The following is a 19,391-nucleotide window of genomic DNA, read 5'->3' as shown; positions in this document are numbered from 1 at the left end:
TAACAATAAAAAAGATTTACAGTCTGATAAATATTTTTTATTAGTTTTTTTAGAACATAGTATTTTAAAGAGCCTAGAAATGCATGCATTGATCTGAAGAAACTGTTCTAAGATCCTATCAAGGCAAAACATTTTTTTCAAAAGACAGTGCATTTCTGCTGAACATAAAAACCACACAAGAACCTTTATTTTTACTTGTTTCTTCTCTCTCTCTCTCTCTCTCTCTCTCTCTCTCTCTCTCTATATATATATATATATATATATATATATATATATATATATATATATATATATTGCATTACAGTTTCCAAATCTCAATAAGAAATTATTCAAAATATCTGAACCACATAGCCAGCTTTTACTGATTACTGATGTACTCTGTATAAAACAGAAGCAGAGGAACATGGCTTGCATTTCACCCGGTAAACTCAAATCATGCAAGTATTTGCACAACACACCTCCTTATTTTCATTTCCTCCAGTATTCAGTCTTGCATTTCCACTCATGCAACTGTTTAATGTAGTGTTCATTAATTTGTTCAAACAGATATGATAAAATTACTGCAATATGTGGATTAAAAGATATACATTAGATTGTCTAGCAAAAGGATTAAGAAATTTACATTGAACACTTTACAATATTTTTCTTCCTTCTGATGTTCTTTTCCTCTGCAACTGTGGGTTTAATTTAATAATGTCAGTTCTGTAAGACATAAACCAAGAAGAAGTGTGATGTGTGAGTATATCAACGCCTGTCTTGTCTCATGTAATTTGTTGCATATGAGGTAAACAGCACACTTATGTCTCACTGAAGTATATTCTTTGTGCATCCGTCCGTACTTTAATCTTTTCCATCAAATGATTTGAGATTTTCTTATTTGAATATTTACGGACTATTAATATAACTGATTCCCTATACATTTATTTATTTGAATGCATAAAATATGCATATTTAATGAGCATTTACATATGCACGCTAACATCGTTTATATAATAATAATAATAATAATAATTCCAAAGCTATTAGCAACCTTTTCCCCTTTAAATTCATTGCAAAAGCTTATTTTTGAAAGAAATAGTGCATGCAATATTGCATTGTTTTATTTGCATTAAAGCGGTACAGACAAGCAAGCAGCGTACCAGTCTATCAGGCGCTGTGTTTGTGCGCGTGTATGTGTGTGTGTGTGTGTGTGTGTGTGACAGCGGCTCGCGATGTCCACGCTCTCCACCACTATTCTGGTGATCCGATAGTTGTGAAAAGCCACCACTAGTCGCCCCCAGTGCTCTTGCAGTCTCCAATTTTCTTTCCCACTGTAGACTTAACGTCACGTCCGCACTTGAACTTGAATTTTATCCCATTGTACGGAGGCAGCCCTCGCCACAGAGACACAGAGAGCTCCCGGAGAAGCAGGACTCCGCCATCTTCACAGAGGGAGAAAAGGGAGGAAAAAAGCTCCATACATTTGGAAAGGAGGTGGCAAGTCCATGTCCCTGGTCTCAAGTGCGCAAAGCAGAATTGGGGAGCAAGTGCAAAGAGTTGAAGAGAGTGCATAGTAACCGGACATCACATGCACTTAGAGCCCAGGAGAGAAGAAGAACTGTCCAGTGCTTGCCACACGCAAGTGCCAACTCAAGGAGAAATTGGATTCGTTCCATCCAGTCAAATAAGTAATGACCACTTTTATTTTTTAGAATTATTTTGACTCACAGAAAAAAAAAAAAAAAATCTAATTGCCTCTGACAAATCCACAAGGCGCAGACCGGACGATAAGAGAGCCACCAGAGGGTCCAACCTATCCAAACGCACCTGGCATCACGTTCTGAGACATTTCCAGTGGTTTCTTCACAACTGTCAATCGTCAAGGATATTTTCGGACAGATCGCGCACGGCATACAGCTGAAGTCCATGTGTGTGTCGCTGAGATACTGAGCGTCTGCGCGTCTCTGGTCATCTGGAGAGCCGGAGCGCAAAGACACTTTCGCTTCTCTCACATTCACGGGACCCCTATCTGTATCCACGGCCCGGAGTTGTGGCACTTCTTTGGAAGTCCCAGGAAAAGTTAGTTACCAAGGGGGGAAAACCCCACGCCACGGACACGGAGGACAGAAGGCGCGAGCCGACTATTCCTTGTGCGGGTCTCTGGGCGATGCCAGTGTAAATGCCAGGGCAATGTCCCGTCGCAAGCAGGGAAACCCTCAGCACTTGTCGCAGAGAGAAATTATAACACGTAAGTGCATCTTTTATTTTGCTTATTTGTGTTTAAGAGGTTGTTCGGTCAAGTATCGCCATTTTTCAGCAATAGGTGTGACGATCTGTGTGTGAGAATTTCTGTGGTGTTAGTGATGAACTGATTTCATTAAAATGCTATACATATATATATTTTTTTATCTTTACAAATGCAATAAAACAGAACGGTTAAATTCATTAAATTAATTGCTAAGATATTTATTGCTTCAGCTTTAAGAAAACAGTTATGTTAAGGTTATTGTGACTTCAAAGAATTAAAAAAGTGATTTGGCTGAAACTGAATTAAAAAATAAAATAAAACAAACAACAATATCCTGGACGTTCTTAAAAATCAAATGTTTCATTTAGTCTGTATTGTTTAAGTTCTGTTGTTCAATTTTAATATCAGATAGTTTGGTTAATAAGCATAGTTAGCAGGCCAGGAGATCAGATTAAAAACTTCAAATTGCAGTGTTTAATCAAGCTCTCGCGAGGTTTGTGTAAAGTTACGTTTAGTTAGGTTAAATTAAAGTGTAAGGTAAGTGAGGTGTATGTTATTTTAACATTTTAAAAGCATAATTTTAACAATAATGCTAATTTAGAGTGAATTGTTTTTCTTCTGCTTTCTCTACTTTAACCCATAAAAGATTTGGACCTGTATTAGGCTATAGTTGGTTATTCAAATAATATTTCAATACATATTTTTTTAGCTCTTTAATTTATTAATTCATTTATTTTTATAATTATTTTGTTACTTTCAAAAAGTGGCAAGCTTGAGTTGTAGGCCTGTCTTTTCAAATCCTAATGCAATGCACCTTTATGAATCATGTTTCATGTATCATGTAAACCAGTCTTTTGCACATTTTTACAATATATTTGTAGTAGTTCTGAAGGTAAGCAGCTACCTGTAACCACCCAGCACAGGAATGGTTTAAGGTTTTTACTTTTGCAGCACATGCTGCACGGATGGAGTTTTTTTTTTTTTTTTTTTGGATTTTGTTAAATTGATTGTAATTATCCTTTTTTCAATCTAAGATGTGCACATTAATGAAATGAGGTGCTAGTGCAAGGAAAAAAAATATTTAAATTAAATTCATTTGACATCTTAATGTCAAATTAGTTGATACAAAGGTCAAGCATGTTTTACTTTAGTAGGTTTACTTCACTGTAAAACTAAATAAGAAAACTTTTTGGCTTCTTACACTACTCATCTTTTTATACTATGCCTTTATTTTTGTTGAGAAAACTTAACTTTGCTATATCAGTATGTGTGTACAAAGAAACAAAGCAGGCATAGGTCTGATACTGTTTCTCACACTTAGCTTTGCCCCCGAGTCAAGGTTGTGACTGTAAAGCGTAGGTAATGTGAGGCAGACACTGATATCGAGAGACTTTTCCTGACAAAGTTATATTCTATTGCTTGATATAATTTCCCTTTTAGATTTTTCCTTGAGAGAATTTTACATCATTTGCGGTAAAAAAGTCCTGCAATTTATTTTAAAACATTGTATTTTTCCTAGAGTGCATTTTTCCTTTTACAGTTAAAAAAAATCTAATCTCTTAAAAGAAAATGAAATCTGTCCAGAGTTTAGTTTCATATTCATGCTTAAGTGTAGTCTACAGAAACTAGATAATTCATAGCAGAGCCTTGTGATGTAATACCACCCAAATCTGTTTTGTGTTGCAGGGTTAGGGCCATGAATGTTGTGCATACAGTATATACATTTACACACTCACCATTCTTTTGTTAATAGCTTAATCTGTTACTGTACATACACATAGATATGCGGTTGCATTGTAAACATTTAGCATGCCTTTGCATTGTGTGTTTGAATTTGCTGTTGAGTTTACAAATATGACTTACAACTTACAATTATAACTATGACTCATGACCAAATTAGAATGGAAATGCTTTTAATGCACATTATCTGGCTTGCATTGCATGTAGCTAGCTTTGCCGTAGGGCATGCACGGTTCTTTTTGTATGTCGTCTGCATATGCGATTATGTCAGTAATTTATATATATATATATATTTTTCCAATTTAATTGTGCACTAGCATGTGCATGTATGCAAACTGATTTTGTTTACTGCGAAATACCATTCATTCAGTATGTGTGTAAAACAATCATTCTGGTTTTGTAGAAAATGTCCCTTTCTGAATTTCTGTCGCTATAGTTATCACATGTCCCATCAGTCATTGCATGTACAATGGCTGAGGTTATTAATTTGGGCTTTAAATTTCAGAATGCTCCAGTTACACCAAGGAACTTTCCCTGAGTGTGCTCTCTCTCTCTCTGTCTCTCTCTCTCTCTCGGTCTCCCTCTCTGTCTCTCTCTCTCTCACACACACACACTCTCTCTCTCACACACACACACACATACGGACACAAATGCAGACGTGCAGAGAGTAAAGTAGACGCCGGTTTAGGCATCAAGCTTTTGTATATATTTTTTTACATGCACACAGTAAGAGAGAGAGAGGGGGGGGGGGGGGTGGTGGTGGCCGACTTTCTCCTTCTTAGAAACTAGAGATTGAAAGGTGTTCATTGCATCACCGGTGACTGAATATATAGCGCTTCAGAGAGGTTCCTCAAACGAATGATAATTTAGTGGGTTTTATGCAGAGGCCATGTAGGCCAGGTGCTAGCAGATAATCATCTGAGCTTAGGGGTGCATCTTTCCTCGTAGTTTAGAATTCTCCTCACATGCTGATTGTGGCTATGATTTTGATGTAACGAGTGTTTTTGTTTGTGGTAGGCAGCGGATGAACTCTTAATGCATGCTGGTGTTATGTATGTGTGTGTGTGTGTGTGTGTGTGTGTGTGTGCAAATGTGCAAGCTCAAAGACCCTTGTTCACTATTATTCCATTTGATATGTGGCTGATTATGTGAAATAGCTTCTTTGTAGAACAGGAAAATGTGGATGACAGTTGACATATCTTTTTTTTTTTCTCTGTAATAGTTAAATTGCCAAATTTTGCTTTAAATGTTAAGGTCAAAAGCAGTGTGGTCCCAACCTCAGAGTTAAATTTTTGACGGCATATTTGGAGCTGTAAACAAGGGTGTGTGTGTGTGCATGTCTGCTCGTCAGCATGTCTTTCTGTGGTATTTAGCTTTTGTTTACCACCGTGTCTTAGCTGGATTAGCCTCAAGTTAGTGAGCAATTTTTGTCTGCTCAAGTGTGTGTAGTTTATGTCCACAGTAATTTATGTGTTCTCTGCGTGAGCGATCTGCGAACTTTGCAGTGCTGTACATCAGTAGTTTTAATGGTTTGGCAGGCTGTGGTTGTGTGCTACATTATGCCACTCAAACGCATATTCTATAAACCCAGTGGTTTATTAGTTCTGTGTGAAATGCAACCAGTTGCAGTGTTTAGCGCATTTTTGCATTTTCATTACATGTTGGGATTTTCGTTATATGCTATTGACTGAAGTGTATTTTAATTATGAATATCACATGCCTTCCAAACCCTTAACATTCTTTATGTTACTATAATTTGCAGACATATTTCTAAATGTTTGCATTCATCTAAGTGTCCATGTGAATGTGTCATTATATTGTCCGAATTTAAATGTGATTTTTGACACCTGTTCAGTTTTCATGTCACTGCACAGACTGTTTTATAATGTAGCGCTTTCAAATAAACCTGAAAGTGAGGTAACAGATGTCGTCGTCAAATGAAGGAAATCAGATTACAGCGAGAAGGCAATTTTTCTTTGGTGAGCTGCGGAATTATAAAGTTGTAGCATACATTTTCAGCTCTTGCTTAAGATGCATGTTTCACATTAGACCTGCCAGCACAGGAAACAGTTTTTATCGGAACTTTGCTTTGAATGCATTTAGGAAACACGTTTTTATCAATGTCATTACGAATGAAAGATTTTACTTTTATGATAATAGCTTGCATTAAAACACAATTATACTTGTTTTGATATAAACAATAACATATTTGAAAAAAAATATTAATTCAAGATAGCACTGTGAGTTTGGATACAGACACAGGTGTTAATACAAGGGAGCTGTGCAGCTGCAGAAATCCAGAGTCAATGTCTTTCCCATTTTTATTCTTTGATTTATTAATTTAATTTATTTCTATTTTAGTAGAAGGTTTGCTTATTTATGTATGAAATAGGCAGGGCATTATTTAGAATTACACAAGGCATATTTTAAGTCAAACTAAACTGAAAATATATTTAAGCCTGCTATTAAAATGCTTATTTTATTTATTTCTGTTACAGTTCGGGGAATCAGATGTCCTTGTTCTTATTACATTTTCTCTGTGTGCTGAATTGGGCCATGTTACATTTGAGTGCAGAGTGTGCTGGCCATGACCTGCTAGGGGGAGCTCTAAGGCTGCCAGAGGGGGTGGAAGGCAGTTCTGAAATGTGTAAAAACATATTTCATAAATGTACTTAAATGGGTAAGTTGAGTGAAATAGGGGACTGTGGCTTCCGGCGACTCTGCATAGATGTTTCAAGCGATACTGCCATTAACACACATGCTCAGATGCAAACTGTCAACGCCTCACAGCAGCAGCTGGTTTTACAACATGAAGGCTCTGTCATTCTCTCTCCTTTTTTTTTCTTTTTTTTTTTACTTTGTCTTTAGCACTCAAGAACTTATTAAATTATTTCCTGTGAGAGCTGGATTGCTTCATGGTGCTCATTTAGATGTGCAATAAGTATTTGATAGGTGTAGCTTTAAATATAGATAGGACATCAAGTGTGACACCAAAACAAACAAATTTAGGTTGAACGTCACCTTGTTCGTTTTGCCAAGTATGCTTAAAAAGTGAATGATGAAGTGGCTCTGGAACTTGTGGGCCCTTCTGACTGAGGACCTATTGTTTTTGCCATCTAAATAAATAAATTTGAGTCTGTGATATAAAAAAAATGGTGGGCTCTACAGAGCTTACACTCTCCCCATAACAATGGGCAAAATGTCTGCCTGGCACGTTTGATTAATATGCTTGCATATTCTCTCTTCCTTTCAGTTTCAGGTGGCTTTTGTTTGCGCCACGAGCGGGAGAGTAACAGAGCTACAGAAAGCTGTCTCTGATTAAATGTACAGAAGTCTGTGCCTGTCTGTCAGTATGAATGCATCAAGGCGGCTGAATCCTTTGGACGGCATCAAAAGTGGGCATAGTTTTCCATGGCTTGATTTATGAGGCAAAGACACTCATAATAGCGGCTTGAGTGTTTGACGTCCCACAGCTGGCTGAGTTCTGACCGGCTCTGAGCATTGAAACGCTCTGCTTCCTGTGCGTCAGATGAGCGTGTTGTGTGGGAGTGTGTTACTAGCTCCATGATTGTGATATACATGTCTTTTTGGTGCTATTTCATTAGAAACAAAACCTTTGCAGGGTAAAAAAAAAAAAAAAAAAAGATGCTAAGCTTCCGGTGATATTTAGTCATTTCAGCTACCCATAATTCCTTTCCTTGTGAAAATATTAGGTAATATCTCCCTGATGAGATAAATGGTTAGTGATGCTAAGATGGGCTCCCAGTGGACATCATCATGTTAATCTCTTTTTACCTGCAAGACGACTCATTTTCTATTTCCCTCCCTTTTTTAATTAAACAATGGCCTAGCGCCACCACAGTGGCCGAGGATCACGCTTTTAAAGCTCCGCCGCCGCTGCTGTGTGCCACGATGATCCCTGTTCTCTTCTTGTTAACAGCTTCATTTGCACAAGCGCCATGCTTTACGCTCACACATGCACACCGCTGCCACTGAGCACGCATTTAGTAGTGGGTTTTAAAACCTTTGCATCTGCACAGAAGTGCTCAGCTAAATACAACACAGCGCTTTGGTTTTTATTTCACACTATTTGCAAAGGCCTGCAGGCTAACAGAGCTCAAACATGATGGTGTCCCTTGTGGAAGATTGTTTTATGTCATATTTTTAGCTAAACAAACAGGTCACAGATAAGTTTTTAACTAAGAGAAAACAGGAAAAAACTAGAGGCTTAGCACAAGGCAGAGGTTTCCGTTTTGAGGGTCAATGCGTTTGACTGTGGGTTACAGATTAATGACAGACTAATTAATTCCTGATAGATTCCTGTAAGTGCTGTTGCTACATGTGCATGAGTTACACAGGCCTTTTGCGAATGTGAAATGACTAAAAAGACGGCTGTTGTTAACTTGCTACCTCTTTGCCAACCTGTTTGTGTGTTTGTTTGTTTGTTTGTTTGCATGCCGTCTGAGTGGAAAGCTCAACCCAAATCCAGCCTGTGCTACTCAGCTAGCCTGCATCTGTGTTTTGTACTTGGGTAGCGGGCGGCTCAGGGTGGGTATTTCAGAATCGGAGTTTGTGGGGTGGTGAGATTTGTGTACGTAGCAGCGTGACTAGCGAAGCCCCCACCCACTGCTTCTGCTCTTGTGCGGCTCGGTTTGATGGGAAACAGGAAAATAACGCACAAACAGTAAAGCAGAGCTTTTATTGTTTGATTAGACCGGCTTTCATTTTCAGCACGCTCTCCCCTCCGCACACACAGTTATATGAATGGCTTTAATTGGCGCTTGGTAAATCTTTATATCTGGACAGCATTATAAAGTCTTTCAAGATTTAAATAGGAAAATTTATGGACCCAGTAAAAAAATAAAATAAAAAAATAAATCCGTCAAATGGTGTGTTGTCTAATTATAGGCCCTAACAGTTGCAATGGCTAAAAGACCCTCCAAAACCTTTTTGACTCTGACTTTTCTTTCTGGTATCACTACGGAAAATCTCAACCGTTCACCTTTGAGCCAAATAGCGTTGAGCGTTAATGGTGGGGTTTGCAGGGTGACAGTCCGAGGATGAAAGGTTTGTTAACGCGGGGCTGCTGAAGCGCTGTTACATCACTCGCAGACCTTTGTGTGTTTTTGGAGGGAAAGACAGACTGTACCATGATCAGCCAAATACCTGTCAACAGCAATTTGGTTCCTCACAAACAAAAAGACTCTGTTAAGAATGAGTCAGAGGGCCCCTGAACAATGGTGCGTAAATCCAGAATGGAAAAGGATAAATCCAAAACTGTGTTAAGACATGCCTTGTGGTGCATTCGTTTTTGGAAGCCAAGTCTTTTTTTAGTTTTATGTTTTACTGAAGTCCCATTTAGACTTCACTCTGAGTCATATACATGTAGATTTCTTAGGTTAATGAGGCTTATTTTGAACATTACCATGTTTTACTGATTTCAGGATGTTATGGTAGCATGTGCATGAAAAATAACATCTATTTTTTGCACTTTTTTCAATGTAGCATTTCAGTCGAGATTTCATTTCATATAATCATTTTTTAGCAAGCTATAAATATTATTCAGGCTTTCTTACTTCCCCTGTCCCTCACTGTCTTTCTCTCTGGCTGCCAGAGAGTGCTTGATAAAGACAAATAACATTTGACATTTCGGTGGCCCTGATAGAATTATATGGAGTATTTGTTGAGGGATCAGAGGAAATCATGAGCTGTAATGTTACCTTGGTGACAGCATTGTTATCGCTGGTGGATGAGAGTGTGTGTGAGAGTGTGAGTGTGTGTGACTGTGAGGAATTGCAGACTCTCACCTGTTTGCCTAGAGCAGGAAACGTACACCATCGGATCGGGCCTGCGTAGTTCAATCTCATACCTTCCAGAGAGTTATTTAAATGAAAAGATCTCCTAAAAATGAAAATTCTGTCATGTATTTATCATCTAGTCTTTCCAAACCTGTATGACTTTCTTTTTTCCTGTGGAAAGCAAAAAGTAGACATTTAGAAGAATGTCTGAGCTGTTATTTTCCATAGAAACACCATGAAAGTTGTCCATGTATTCAGTCGTCTACTGAATTTAAGTCATTAATCACTGAAATTTTGCTTTACAATCACAGTTCTCTCGTATTCTCTCTCTCTCTCTCGTATCCTCTTTCTCTCTCTCTATGTATATATATATATATATATATATATATATATATATATATATATATATATATATATATATATAAATATGTATGTATTTATGTGTGTGTCTCTCTCTCTTTCTCTCTCTCTCTCTCTCTCTCTCTCTCTCTATATATATATATATATATATATATAAAAGATATATATTTAAAGATGCTTAAATGGAAAAACTTCATAAGGGTTTTAAATGACAAGAGATTGAATAATAAACATCTTAAAATGTTTAACTCACGTAAGGATAAGTTAAGACTTTATGGGAAAGTCTAAGACTCTGCGTATGTTTACATGATTACAACACCTGGTTTGTGTGTGTATGTGTGTGTATGTGTGTATGTGTGTACGGGGGTCCCTTCTTTTGAAGTGCGTACTAGTGGCATTGCTTGCAAGCAGCGTGTTTCCTGTGGTTGGCACAGACAGAGCAAAGAAGGGGACAGAGGGAAAGAGAAAATTTCAGCTGTGCACATTTTTTTTTACCACTCTGGGTTTTTTTCTACAAGCTGTCACTTTGATTCAGGTCTGTGCTAGACCTATGACACATTAAACTAACGCTTTCCACTAGCGCACCTCAAATTCTCTCCCAGGCTATAGAGAGGCTGCAATCTCACCGTTACCTCCTGTTACGCAGTTTAAGAGCTAATAACGGCTTATAACTTATTTTTTTTTATTTTATTGTACAACTTATTACCTGTTTGCTGAATTATAGCTGTTTATCTATTACAAATGTCAAAGTATGCTCTGTGTTTCATGTTGTCTTTTTAATACATCTTCCTGTAGTAGTGTTTGTTTGTGTATTTGTGTGTGTGTATGTGTGTGTGTGTTTGTGCATGTTTGCGCGCACGCGTCTCTGCTGGTGCAGCTTCCCAGGATGCACAAATGCGTGACATAAAAACATGCACGCATATTGCTCATGTAAACGGCTGCAAGCAATCTTCATTTATTGGTCCAATTGCATATGATTATTTTTTTTTGCATGTGCTCACAGGTGCAAGTACAGTTACAGATATATGTAAAACAGTTTTTGTTCCCCAGAGATAATTATTTACAGAGTCCTCACATTTAAAATTATTTAAAGAATAATTTAATTTTAAGCATAACATTTAAAATAAAGGAACATTATTATGTAAAATGACATTTTCTCACAAAAGCTTCTCACTTCAAAAATAAAAATAAATAAATAAATAAAAAGTGTGTGTGTGTGTGTGTGTGTCTGTGATTCAAAATAAATAAATATTAAAATGTAAATAACAAAATTATTTATTAATATTAAGTACCTACAATGTAGCCACAGACTTTTTTATGCAGTGTATTGCATAGGTTGATGAGTCTCTGTGCAGGCCTTTCTCTTTATTTACATTCAGACTAATGCACAGATGGCCTTATATTGCCTGAAGGGTGTGTGTGCTCCTATATGTTTTAGTTGGGGTATATATATATATATATATATATATATATATATATATATATATATATATATATATATATATATATATATATATATATATATATATATATATTATTTGCAAAGCTTTATTCAATTGAAATGCATTCTCAATGTGATTTCAAAGTCTTTAGATGCTGTTGTTTAACAGGATGCACATCTAAAGTTGCTCTAATGTAGTACGTATCGTCTGAAATAAAGATAAGAGGGGTTTTAGTGGTTTCGTTTTCAAAGCTGCATTCTGAGCTTGACATTAAAAATCTGCATTCATAATTTGGACCGTTGACAAATTGCAGATGGATGTGCAGACTGCTTGTAATTTATCATCGAAAATTAGTGGTTAGCTGGTTCCTCTGGGAGATGTAAACAGGACTACCTGTGTTGTGTGAGCAGTGTGGTCTGTTCCTCCATCTTTGTCACTATCGCCGGCTGCCTCTTCTCATTGCATTTCTCAAAGAGGCTTTTAGACCTGATATTGATAAAAAGCATGTAAAATGCACAGGCCAAGCTTTAATTAATTTTCATTTGTGCTTCCATGGGTTGTTCAACAGGGTAGTTGTTTCTTTAAAAACATCCCACATTTGTCCTTTAGGCTCTGAAAATTTGAGAATTCCTCCCTTCATTCTCCTTCCAGATTTATGTGCACTTCAAAAATCCACACCTGCTCAGTGTGTGGCTCTAAGTGTTGCTATGGTAGTGTTTTTCTTCTTTTTTTTTTCCTGTTTTCACCCAAATCATGCAGCGTGTTGAGTAGAAAGAGCATGAAAGCAGTGACAGGAAGCTGAAGAGTTTAAAGTGGCAGTCAGAGAGGTGTTTTGTCTAGATTTTATGATTAGTATGGCGCAAGGATAAGCTGTCAAATGTAACATCAACAGAGCTGTCTGTCAGGGGGTCCCGAGGGGGCTTTGTCAAGGGCCTCTACTGTCTTTGATATAAGTCCTCTTGTACTCTGCGTTGGGCTACAAAGGGCCGATTGTGGCCGCGTGCTGAAAGGTGAAGCTGTAATTTCAAAATGGAGGCAGATGGACGGAGGTTGTCCAGCATACTCTGTGGTTTGAGGACCCGCTGCTCCGCGCTGTTTATCTAGGTGACAGAATCAACCAGAAGATCTTTCAGGGCCTCTTCTCTCATGGCTGTGCAAATACCTCTTACAGCCAAAAGCGGAGCCCTCCCTCCTTGCTTCTTGCTTTTTTTTCTTTCTTCTCTCTTCAGACTTTCTGTTTTCAGGTCTGGCAGTCTCATTCTCAAATTCACAAGTACTGTACTGTATATTAATAACAGAGCCTTGCTGTTGGGTCTCGGCCTCAAATATGGATGTTTATCAAGAGTTGGGTGGTTTTAAAGACAGGACATGCTGAACTAGAGTGAGGCGCCTCGTGTGTGGCCGCTGAGATGATTAAATTTAAGTCTGCCTTTATTTTCTGCTCTCAAAGTTTAGTGGGACTGTCATGGGATGTAGGTGAACGCTTAAACGGGCCCCAACATTCATTTCCTTTATTTTAACAAGCTGCCAAATAACTAAATGCTAAATGACCTGACCCTGAACTCTTAGAAAATGTGTGATTATATCTCAAATTCCATGTCATTTTTATTTTATTTCAATTTCCCTCACTGATATATGATTATTTTTAATTTTTTTGTTAGTGTGTGAAGGCAGTTAGGGATGCATGGCTAGAATAAAGTGGCAAATTATGAGTTAAAGATGAATCTACATTTGTTAATGCATTTAATTTGCATAAAGTGATTAGTGTATTTCTGAGTGAAACCGAATATTAAGCAGGAAATAATTTAGAGTGAGACTTGATTTTATTTATAAGGTTTTGATTGGATCGTGAGGGTGTATTATGTTATGCTATGTTAATTTAAAAAAAAACATTTTTACCCAAGACCCATTTAATTTGCAGGAAGTGATGTATTTCAGAGTAAAACTGAAACAAAAAATATTAATTTTAATGTTGTTAAATAATAATTTTACTCACTCGAGTCTAGAATTGTATTGAATTGTAATGAATCTAAATGCATGAAGTGATATATTTCAGAGTTAAACAGTATATTATGTGGAAATTATTTTAAGGCGGAACTTCACTTTAATTATCAGGATTGTGAAATCTGGTAAATCGGGTTATGACATTATTCTGTGCTATTATTGGACAATATTTTTCCTTGCCCACATGGTCTTGGTTATATCAGCAGAAAGAAAACTCATTTCAGAAGCAGAGTAAGTTATTAATTTAAATCATTTTTTTAATTTGTTTAGACTAATATGCACTGTTTATTTGGGCACAGATTGAGCATTTATTAAGAATTTCCTATTATCTAAAAATGCTTCTTTCTTTCGCTTTCCCCTATAGCGGAAGCTGAGCATGTGGATGCGAGACTGTCCGTGGCTGATCTCCACTCTCACCCTCACCCGCTGCTGGATCCCAGCATGCCTGGGCCTCTCCCTCCGGGCCTGGCCGACCACGACCTCCTAACCTGTGGCCAGTGCCAACTAACCTTCCCACTGGGGGACATTCTGCTCTTCATCGAGCACAAGAAAAAGCAATGTCAGGGTTTGACAACCGGCCACAGCTGCTACGACAAGATGATGGACCGCAATAGCCCCTCGCCGCCCCGTGCAGAGCTGAGGAAAGTGGTGGAACCGGTCGAAATTGGAATCCAGGTGACACCTGAAGAGGAGGATGAGAGACTGTTGACACCCCCAAAAGGAATTTGCCCCAAGCAAGAAAGCGGCCTGGCAGGTAGGTCAAACTCTCTCCAGAAAAGTTTTGAGCAGGCGTACAAAGCTGACGCTAATGAACTCACACGTTCTCTCATGCTAGACTGTTTTCAAATACTGATGTGCGCAAATGTACACTTACAGCCTGCAGAGTTGCAGACAAAGGGAGACATGCTTTCATTTACCTCGGTAGGACTCTGGGCGTCCTGTAGTGATTGTGATACCGCTCATCTGCAAGCCTCAAGAGAGATTGTTTTTCCTTCAGCTGATTTCATTAGGGGAGCCTACGCCGTGCAAAGTGAAACATCACATTACTGACTCAAAGCCCTAAAACCCCCTGAAGGACTCTGGTAGTTGAAACAAATTGTGCAAGACGTGACAGAGAACTCACCCTACTTTCATGGAAAAATCCAGCCTGAGCCATCTGCTTAAAAGGTGAAAAGCTCATTAAAATTCAAATGCTTAAAAGAGAGAGACAGAGAGAGAGAGAGAGGGATAGAAAGAAAGAAATAGAGTAGGATTAAAAGAGTGAGTTTCCTATTGAATTGGGGTAAAGAGGCAGTTTAGTTTAGTCCAGCTGTAGGGAGAGAACTCTCGCAGTTATCTTACAAAACAGTGCAGTCAAGTCCTTCACAAAGAACCCGGAGGGATCTGGGGAAATGGGTCTCATAAAATAATATTCTAGGTTGGACAAAGTTACCGGGGGAAATGCAGGGGAGCGGATTATGACACTGCCTCGGTTTTTAATAACGTCGTTTTTTTAATGCCTCGCAATCCTTATTTGCGAAAGTTACCCGCGGCATCGGAGACAATTTATTCCGTGCCACCACAAAGCCTCGTGTATTTAAATGTCTGTAATAATGAGGCCGCTGCTAAATTACTCCGTACCTCACATGATGCAGGCAGACTTCACTCCCAGACTGACTGACTGGGAGGCTTACACCGAGAGAGTGTTGGCCTCAGTTGTGAAATATGATGCAAGCGTCAACACAGTTACGTGTAAACTGTTCCAATATAGTTCGTCGTTGATGTTTCCTTTTCAAAGACTGACTGTTAGACGTGTGCTTTGCTAACCACATACACCAAAAACTTTAGGTCAGTGTTCGTTTTAGTGCACCAGTGTATATATATATATATATATATATATATATATATATATATATATGTATGTATGTATGTATGTGTATGTATGTATGTGTATGTATGTATATATGTATGTATGTATGTATGTATGTATGTGATAGAATCAGATTGTCCAATTAATGTTATTTCAGTCAATGTCATAAAATTACTAAATCTCTTTATTTTGATCCACATTTGTAGATTTGGTCTCATTTAAACGTCAGAATTTGAAAAATGGCATATTAAAGATGAACATTTACCTTTGTAAATCATATTGCAGTTAGCAAGAGTACATTTTACACCTTTCATTAATTCAGGACTGGAGAAGGAGGCAGTTCACATAGAAGAATATAACGGCAGATGAAACATCCTCTGAAAGTGATTAAGACGCTTGAATGTCAGCTTGAGCATGCGGCTAAACACTCACACGCTGCCTTGTATTCATAATTGCCTCCCAGCAGGTTAAAGTATTCTTTTATGCTAAACCTTTCCCGTTCCATTTGTTCTCGACGTGAAACCGAAAATGACACGCAAAAAAACATTCAGCCACTCCGCCTTGAAAATAGCAGTGGTACTCTTGCCTAGCAAAGCACAGATCATTTTTCATGAATTAGTTTTTTTCTTCTTCTATAATATATCCATCTGCCAGCTTCAAGTGGAGAAATGAGAGAAAGCATGAGAATGCGGGAGAGAGTGAGAGATATGTTGATGAGGAAGACCACTTCTGAATCTATCAATAAGATTCTAAGAGCTAACTCGGATTAGACCAACATTATTTTCTCAAGAGTTCCCTCTTCTTCTTTTTTTTTCAGGCCAGAGTGCATTTTGATTTTTTCATTAAACGGTCTGTGCAACCTTGACACATCAGCAATGTTGTGACAGGTCTTAAACTCCACCGCTTCATTCCGACACGTAAACCTCCATCACATCAGCCCTTTCTTCTTGGCATCTCACATGCAATTCACCAATATTCCAACAGGAGGAGCATCATTTCAGGCCTTACTTCCTGAAATTAACATTCCCAATGTCACGGCTCATATCTTGCATATATTACGGGCCTTTAGGAAGAAAATCATCCAAGTGATTCTTGGTTTTTGGCTGAGAGAAGGTTCTAAACGCCAACTTCATTAAGTCACATATACAGTACGGAGCTGTTCTCTTGGGGCGTGATGATAACTAAACATTGTGTGCTTTGCTCCGGAAACCCTATAATCAGTTGAAAAAGACCTTGTGATAAAGTATTCTGATTACTGAAATTGCTTTTAGCGATAATTCTCCTAGTGGCTTTTTCTTTATTAGTGTGTATGAAAAAGTCAGCGTTATCTATGACAATATGGGACAGCCATCGAAGAGGAACCACTTGAGGGTTGAATTCAATATTTCTCGCATAAATATCAGCAGGACACAGGCTCGCTCAGCACCGTATTGTATTGCCACTTAGCCATCTTAAGTTTCAGCAGAATTTAATTATATTTAATAGCCCTAATTGAATAAAATATGCCATTCTGCATACCCTCAGGCAATAGGAGCTGCTGCTGGGGGCACTGGGAGGGCTTGGATTGCGTGCCCGAGCCACTAGAGCCCGACATGCACAACTAGGTTAAAACAGTTCCGAGGCACTGAAAAATAGGGCCCTGAGATAGGGCCGACATAGCTAGCTGTTGCCGCTGTGCACCATTAAGCAGTCCAAATGTGAAATACATACATAAATAAACAAATAAATAAGACATTTACCACCCTTTAATGCATCTAGATGACTTAACCTGCTGAAGCTGGCCAGGCATTTAATGGTACCTGTTATTTAATTATAGATCTCAGATAGAGGAGCTGTGAACCATAATGCTTTGTGCTGCAGATTCTCGCTTTGAGGATGCCTTAATTAAAGAGCAATAATTTAATATGATCTCACAAACCTGAAACAAAAGAATTTGAGATAATATTATGCATGCAATCTTAGAACAGGCATTTTTGGTTAAGGGTAGACTCAGTCTAAACTGGTCAAGTTAACACTTTCATGTCTAAATACAGCTGGATTAATCAAAATTCTTCAGGAAATGCGAGCTTAATATTCCTCTCTTTTATTTGCCTACTGATGTTTCATTCTCAAAATATGCTTAAGAATCCTCAGTCACTGACTTTGTGACATATAAGTGATCAGATGCAAAATGTGTACATTTTAAACATGCATGTGTGATGGTGGAAGATTGTGTCAAGCTCTGTTTGTTTGTGTTCTACAGCATCCAGCAGGGATGGTTGTGTTTTAGTTTTTCAAGAAAACCGAATCAGATGTGGTGTAAAGTAATGTGCGTAAATAGAGGCTTGTTTCTCTGAGTGTTCGGTGTTGGTTGTAATCAAGTTCTTCTTGGTGTGCATGTGTGGTGATGTAGCCATGTACCATTCAAACCAATGTTGCATTTGCGGTTGCCTTAAATATCAGTATGCAAATGAGAGTGACAAATAGGAAGCAACCATTTTTTTAAGGGTTTTGATTTATTCAGATATATTTGGTTGCAGTGCTGTATTGACATGTATTTCTGTATTTTGAGCATTAGGGTATTTGGTTTCTCAGATTATTATTTACCTCAGTTTTATTACATTTTTTCTTTGGTTTTATTTAGCATATTATGTTGACTGACATTCAAGACATGTGAAAAAGGTTTTAGGTATGTTTAGTTATATTAAGGCTAATCACATTTCGGTATGTAAATAGGTATAAGAAAGACTAACCGAAATTTGCTCTGCAAAGGCAGAACATTCTATCAATGTTACTCTCAAATGATCTAAAACAAATATTTGATTTATTAATTTGATAATACAGATTATTAAATAAAGATGAATTGTTAATGCTTTTTAAGCCGTTTAGCAAGTAATTGAAGTTTAATACTTAGGGGTTTTGAAATATATCTGTATTGAGGAAGCAATAAACATTAATTTATTATCATTTTTGTTATTAAAAAGTGACAAAAATAAATAAAATGAAATGCTGTACAATTGTATTGGTGATCAATCTAAAACCTCTCAGCAGGCTGCATGAGTTAGCTCGCATTCTGTCACCATAGGAACGCCAACTGGCCACGTGGTGGGATGGGTGGACATGTCTTTTGCCATGATGCGCCCCTGTTTCTGTCAGCGTTTCACTTTCTCTCCCTTTCTCGATTTCACACCATCCAAGCACACTCACACATCTTTACACGTCTAACAAGTGCTGCGACAGGGAGAGTTATTTCTGACCCTTGGCTCACCAGATCGTCGCGGTGAATATTTCATGAGACATGCTATATTTATAAAGAAATTTACCTCAAACACTTTCCTCTCTCACCCTGCCTCTCCTTGAGAGTGATCACACCGCTGAGTCCTCGTCGCTTTGCAGCCCGCACCTGCCATTAATGTCATCTCGAGTCTATTGCCAGAACCATTTGTAGGTGTTATGCAAATTTTTTGATCAGGAGCCAAAACGCTTGATGTTTGGGGCCTGACACCCTCAGTGTCAGTATATTGGATGGTCACAGATTCATTGTAAATGGTAATTAAATGTGCACTCAGTTTTTATTTTTTATATATTTATTTGTAATAAATTGAAAACTTTAACACATAAAGGAATGAACTTCAAAATATGTCTAAAACAGACCCCAGTTTTAGTATATATATATACATACACATAATATATACTACATTTGCACTGAAAGTAATATGAATAGTGTCCTTCTTCCTTTTATCCTATATATATATATATATATATATATATATATATATATATATATATATATATATATATATATATATAAATTACAATTCACCTCATGGGGGCCGCCATCTTGAGATCACATGACCAACTGAATAAAATCACATTATTTATTTCAATAGACACTTTTGCATGCAGAGTAAATGAATCATAGTTGACTGTGCACATCAGAGCTTTGGTACCTGAAAACTTTAGCACAGCTCAATAAAGTTGAATATTAAAAT

General features: G+C 37.7%; 1 protein-coding gene across 2 annotated transcripts in view; it reads left to right on the top strand.

The window, feature by feature from the left end:
• The first annotated feature begins 388 nt into the window (after positions 1 to 388).
• LOC127933377 (B-cell lymphoma/leukemia 11B) overlaps positions 389 to 19,391 on the top strand; it is a 49,598-nt gene continuing 30,595 nt past the window's right edge. Inside the window, exons 1-3 of one of the 2 annotated variants that reach the window (XM_052530355.1) lie at positions 389 to 1,667; positions 1,753 to 2,227; positions 13,936 to 14,329. In XM_052530355.1, coding sequence (XP_052386315.1) covers positions 2,170 to 2,227; positions 13,936 to 14,329 — 452 coding nt within the window. In that variant the 5' untranslated portion in view covers positions 389 to 1,667; positions 1,753 to 2,169. Of the gene's footprint in view, positions 2,228 to 13,935; positions 14,330 to 19,391 lie in introns of both variants that reach the window. The other variant, XM_052530357.1, reaches the window with a different exon arrangement.

This window comes from Carassius gibelio, chromosome A17 (assembly GCF_023724105.1).
Source record: "Carassius gibelio isolate Cgi1373 ecotype wild population from Czech Republic chromosome A17, carGib1.2-hapl.c, whole genome shotgun sequence".
Classification (NCBI taxonomy): domain Eukaryota; kingdom Metazoa; phylum Chordata; class Actinopteri; order Cypriniformes; family Cyprinidae; genus Carassius; species Carassius gibelio.
The sequence above is the reverse complement of the archived record's forward strand: the minus strand, read 5'-3'. Positions and strand labels throughout refer to the sequence as shown.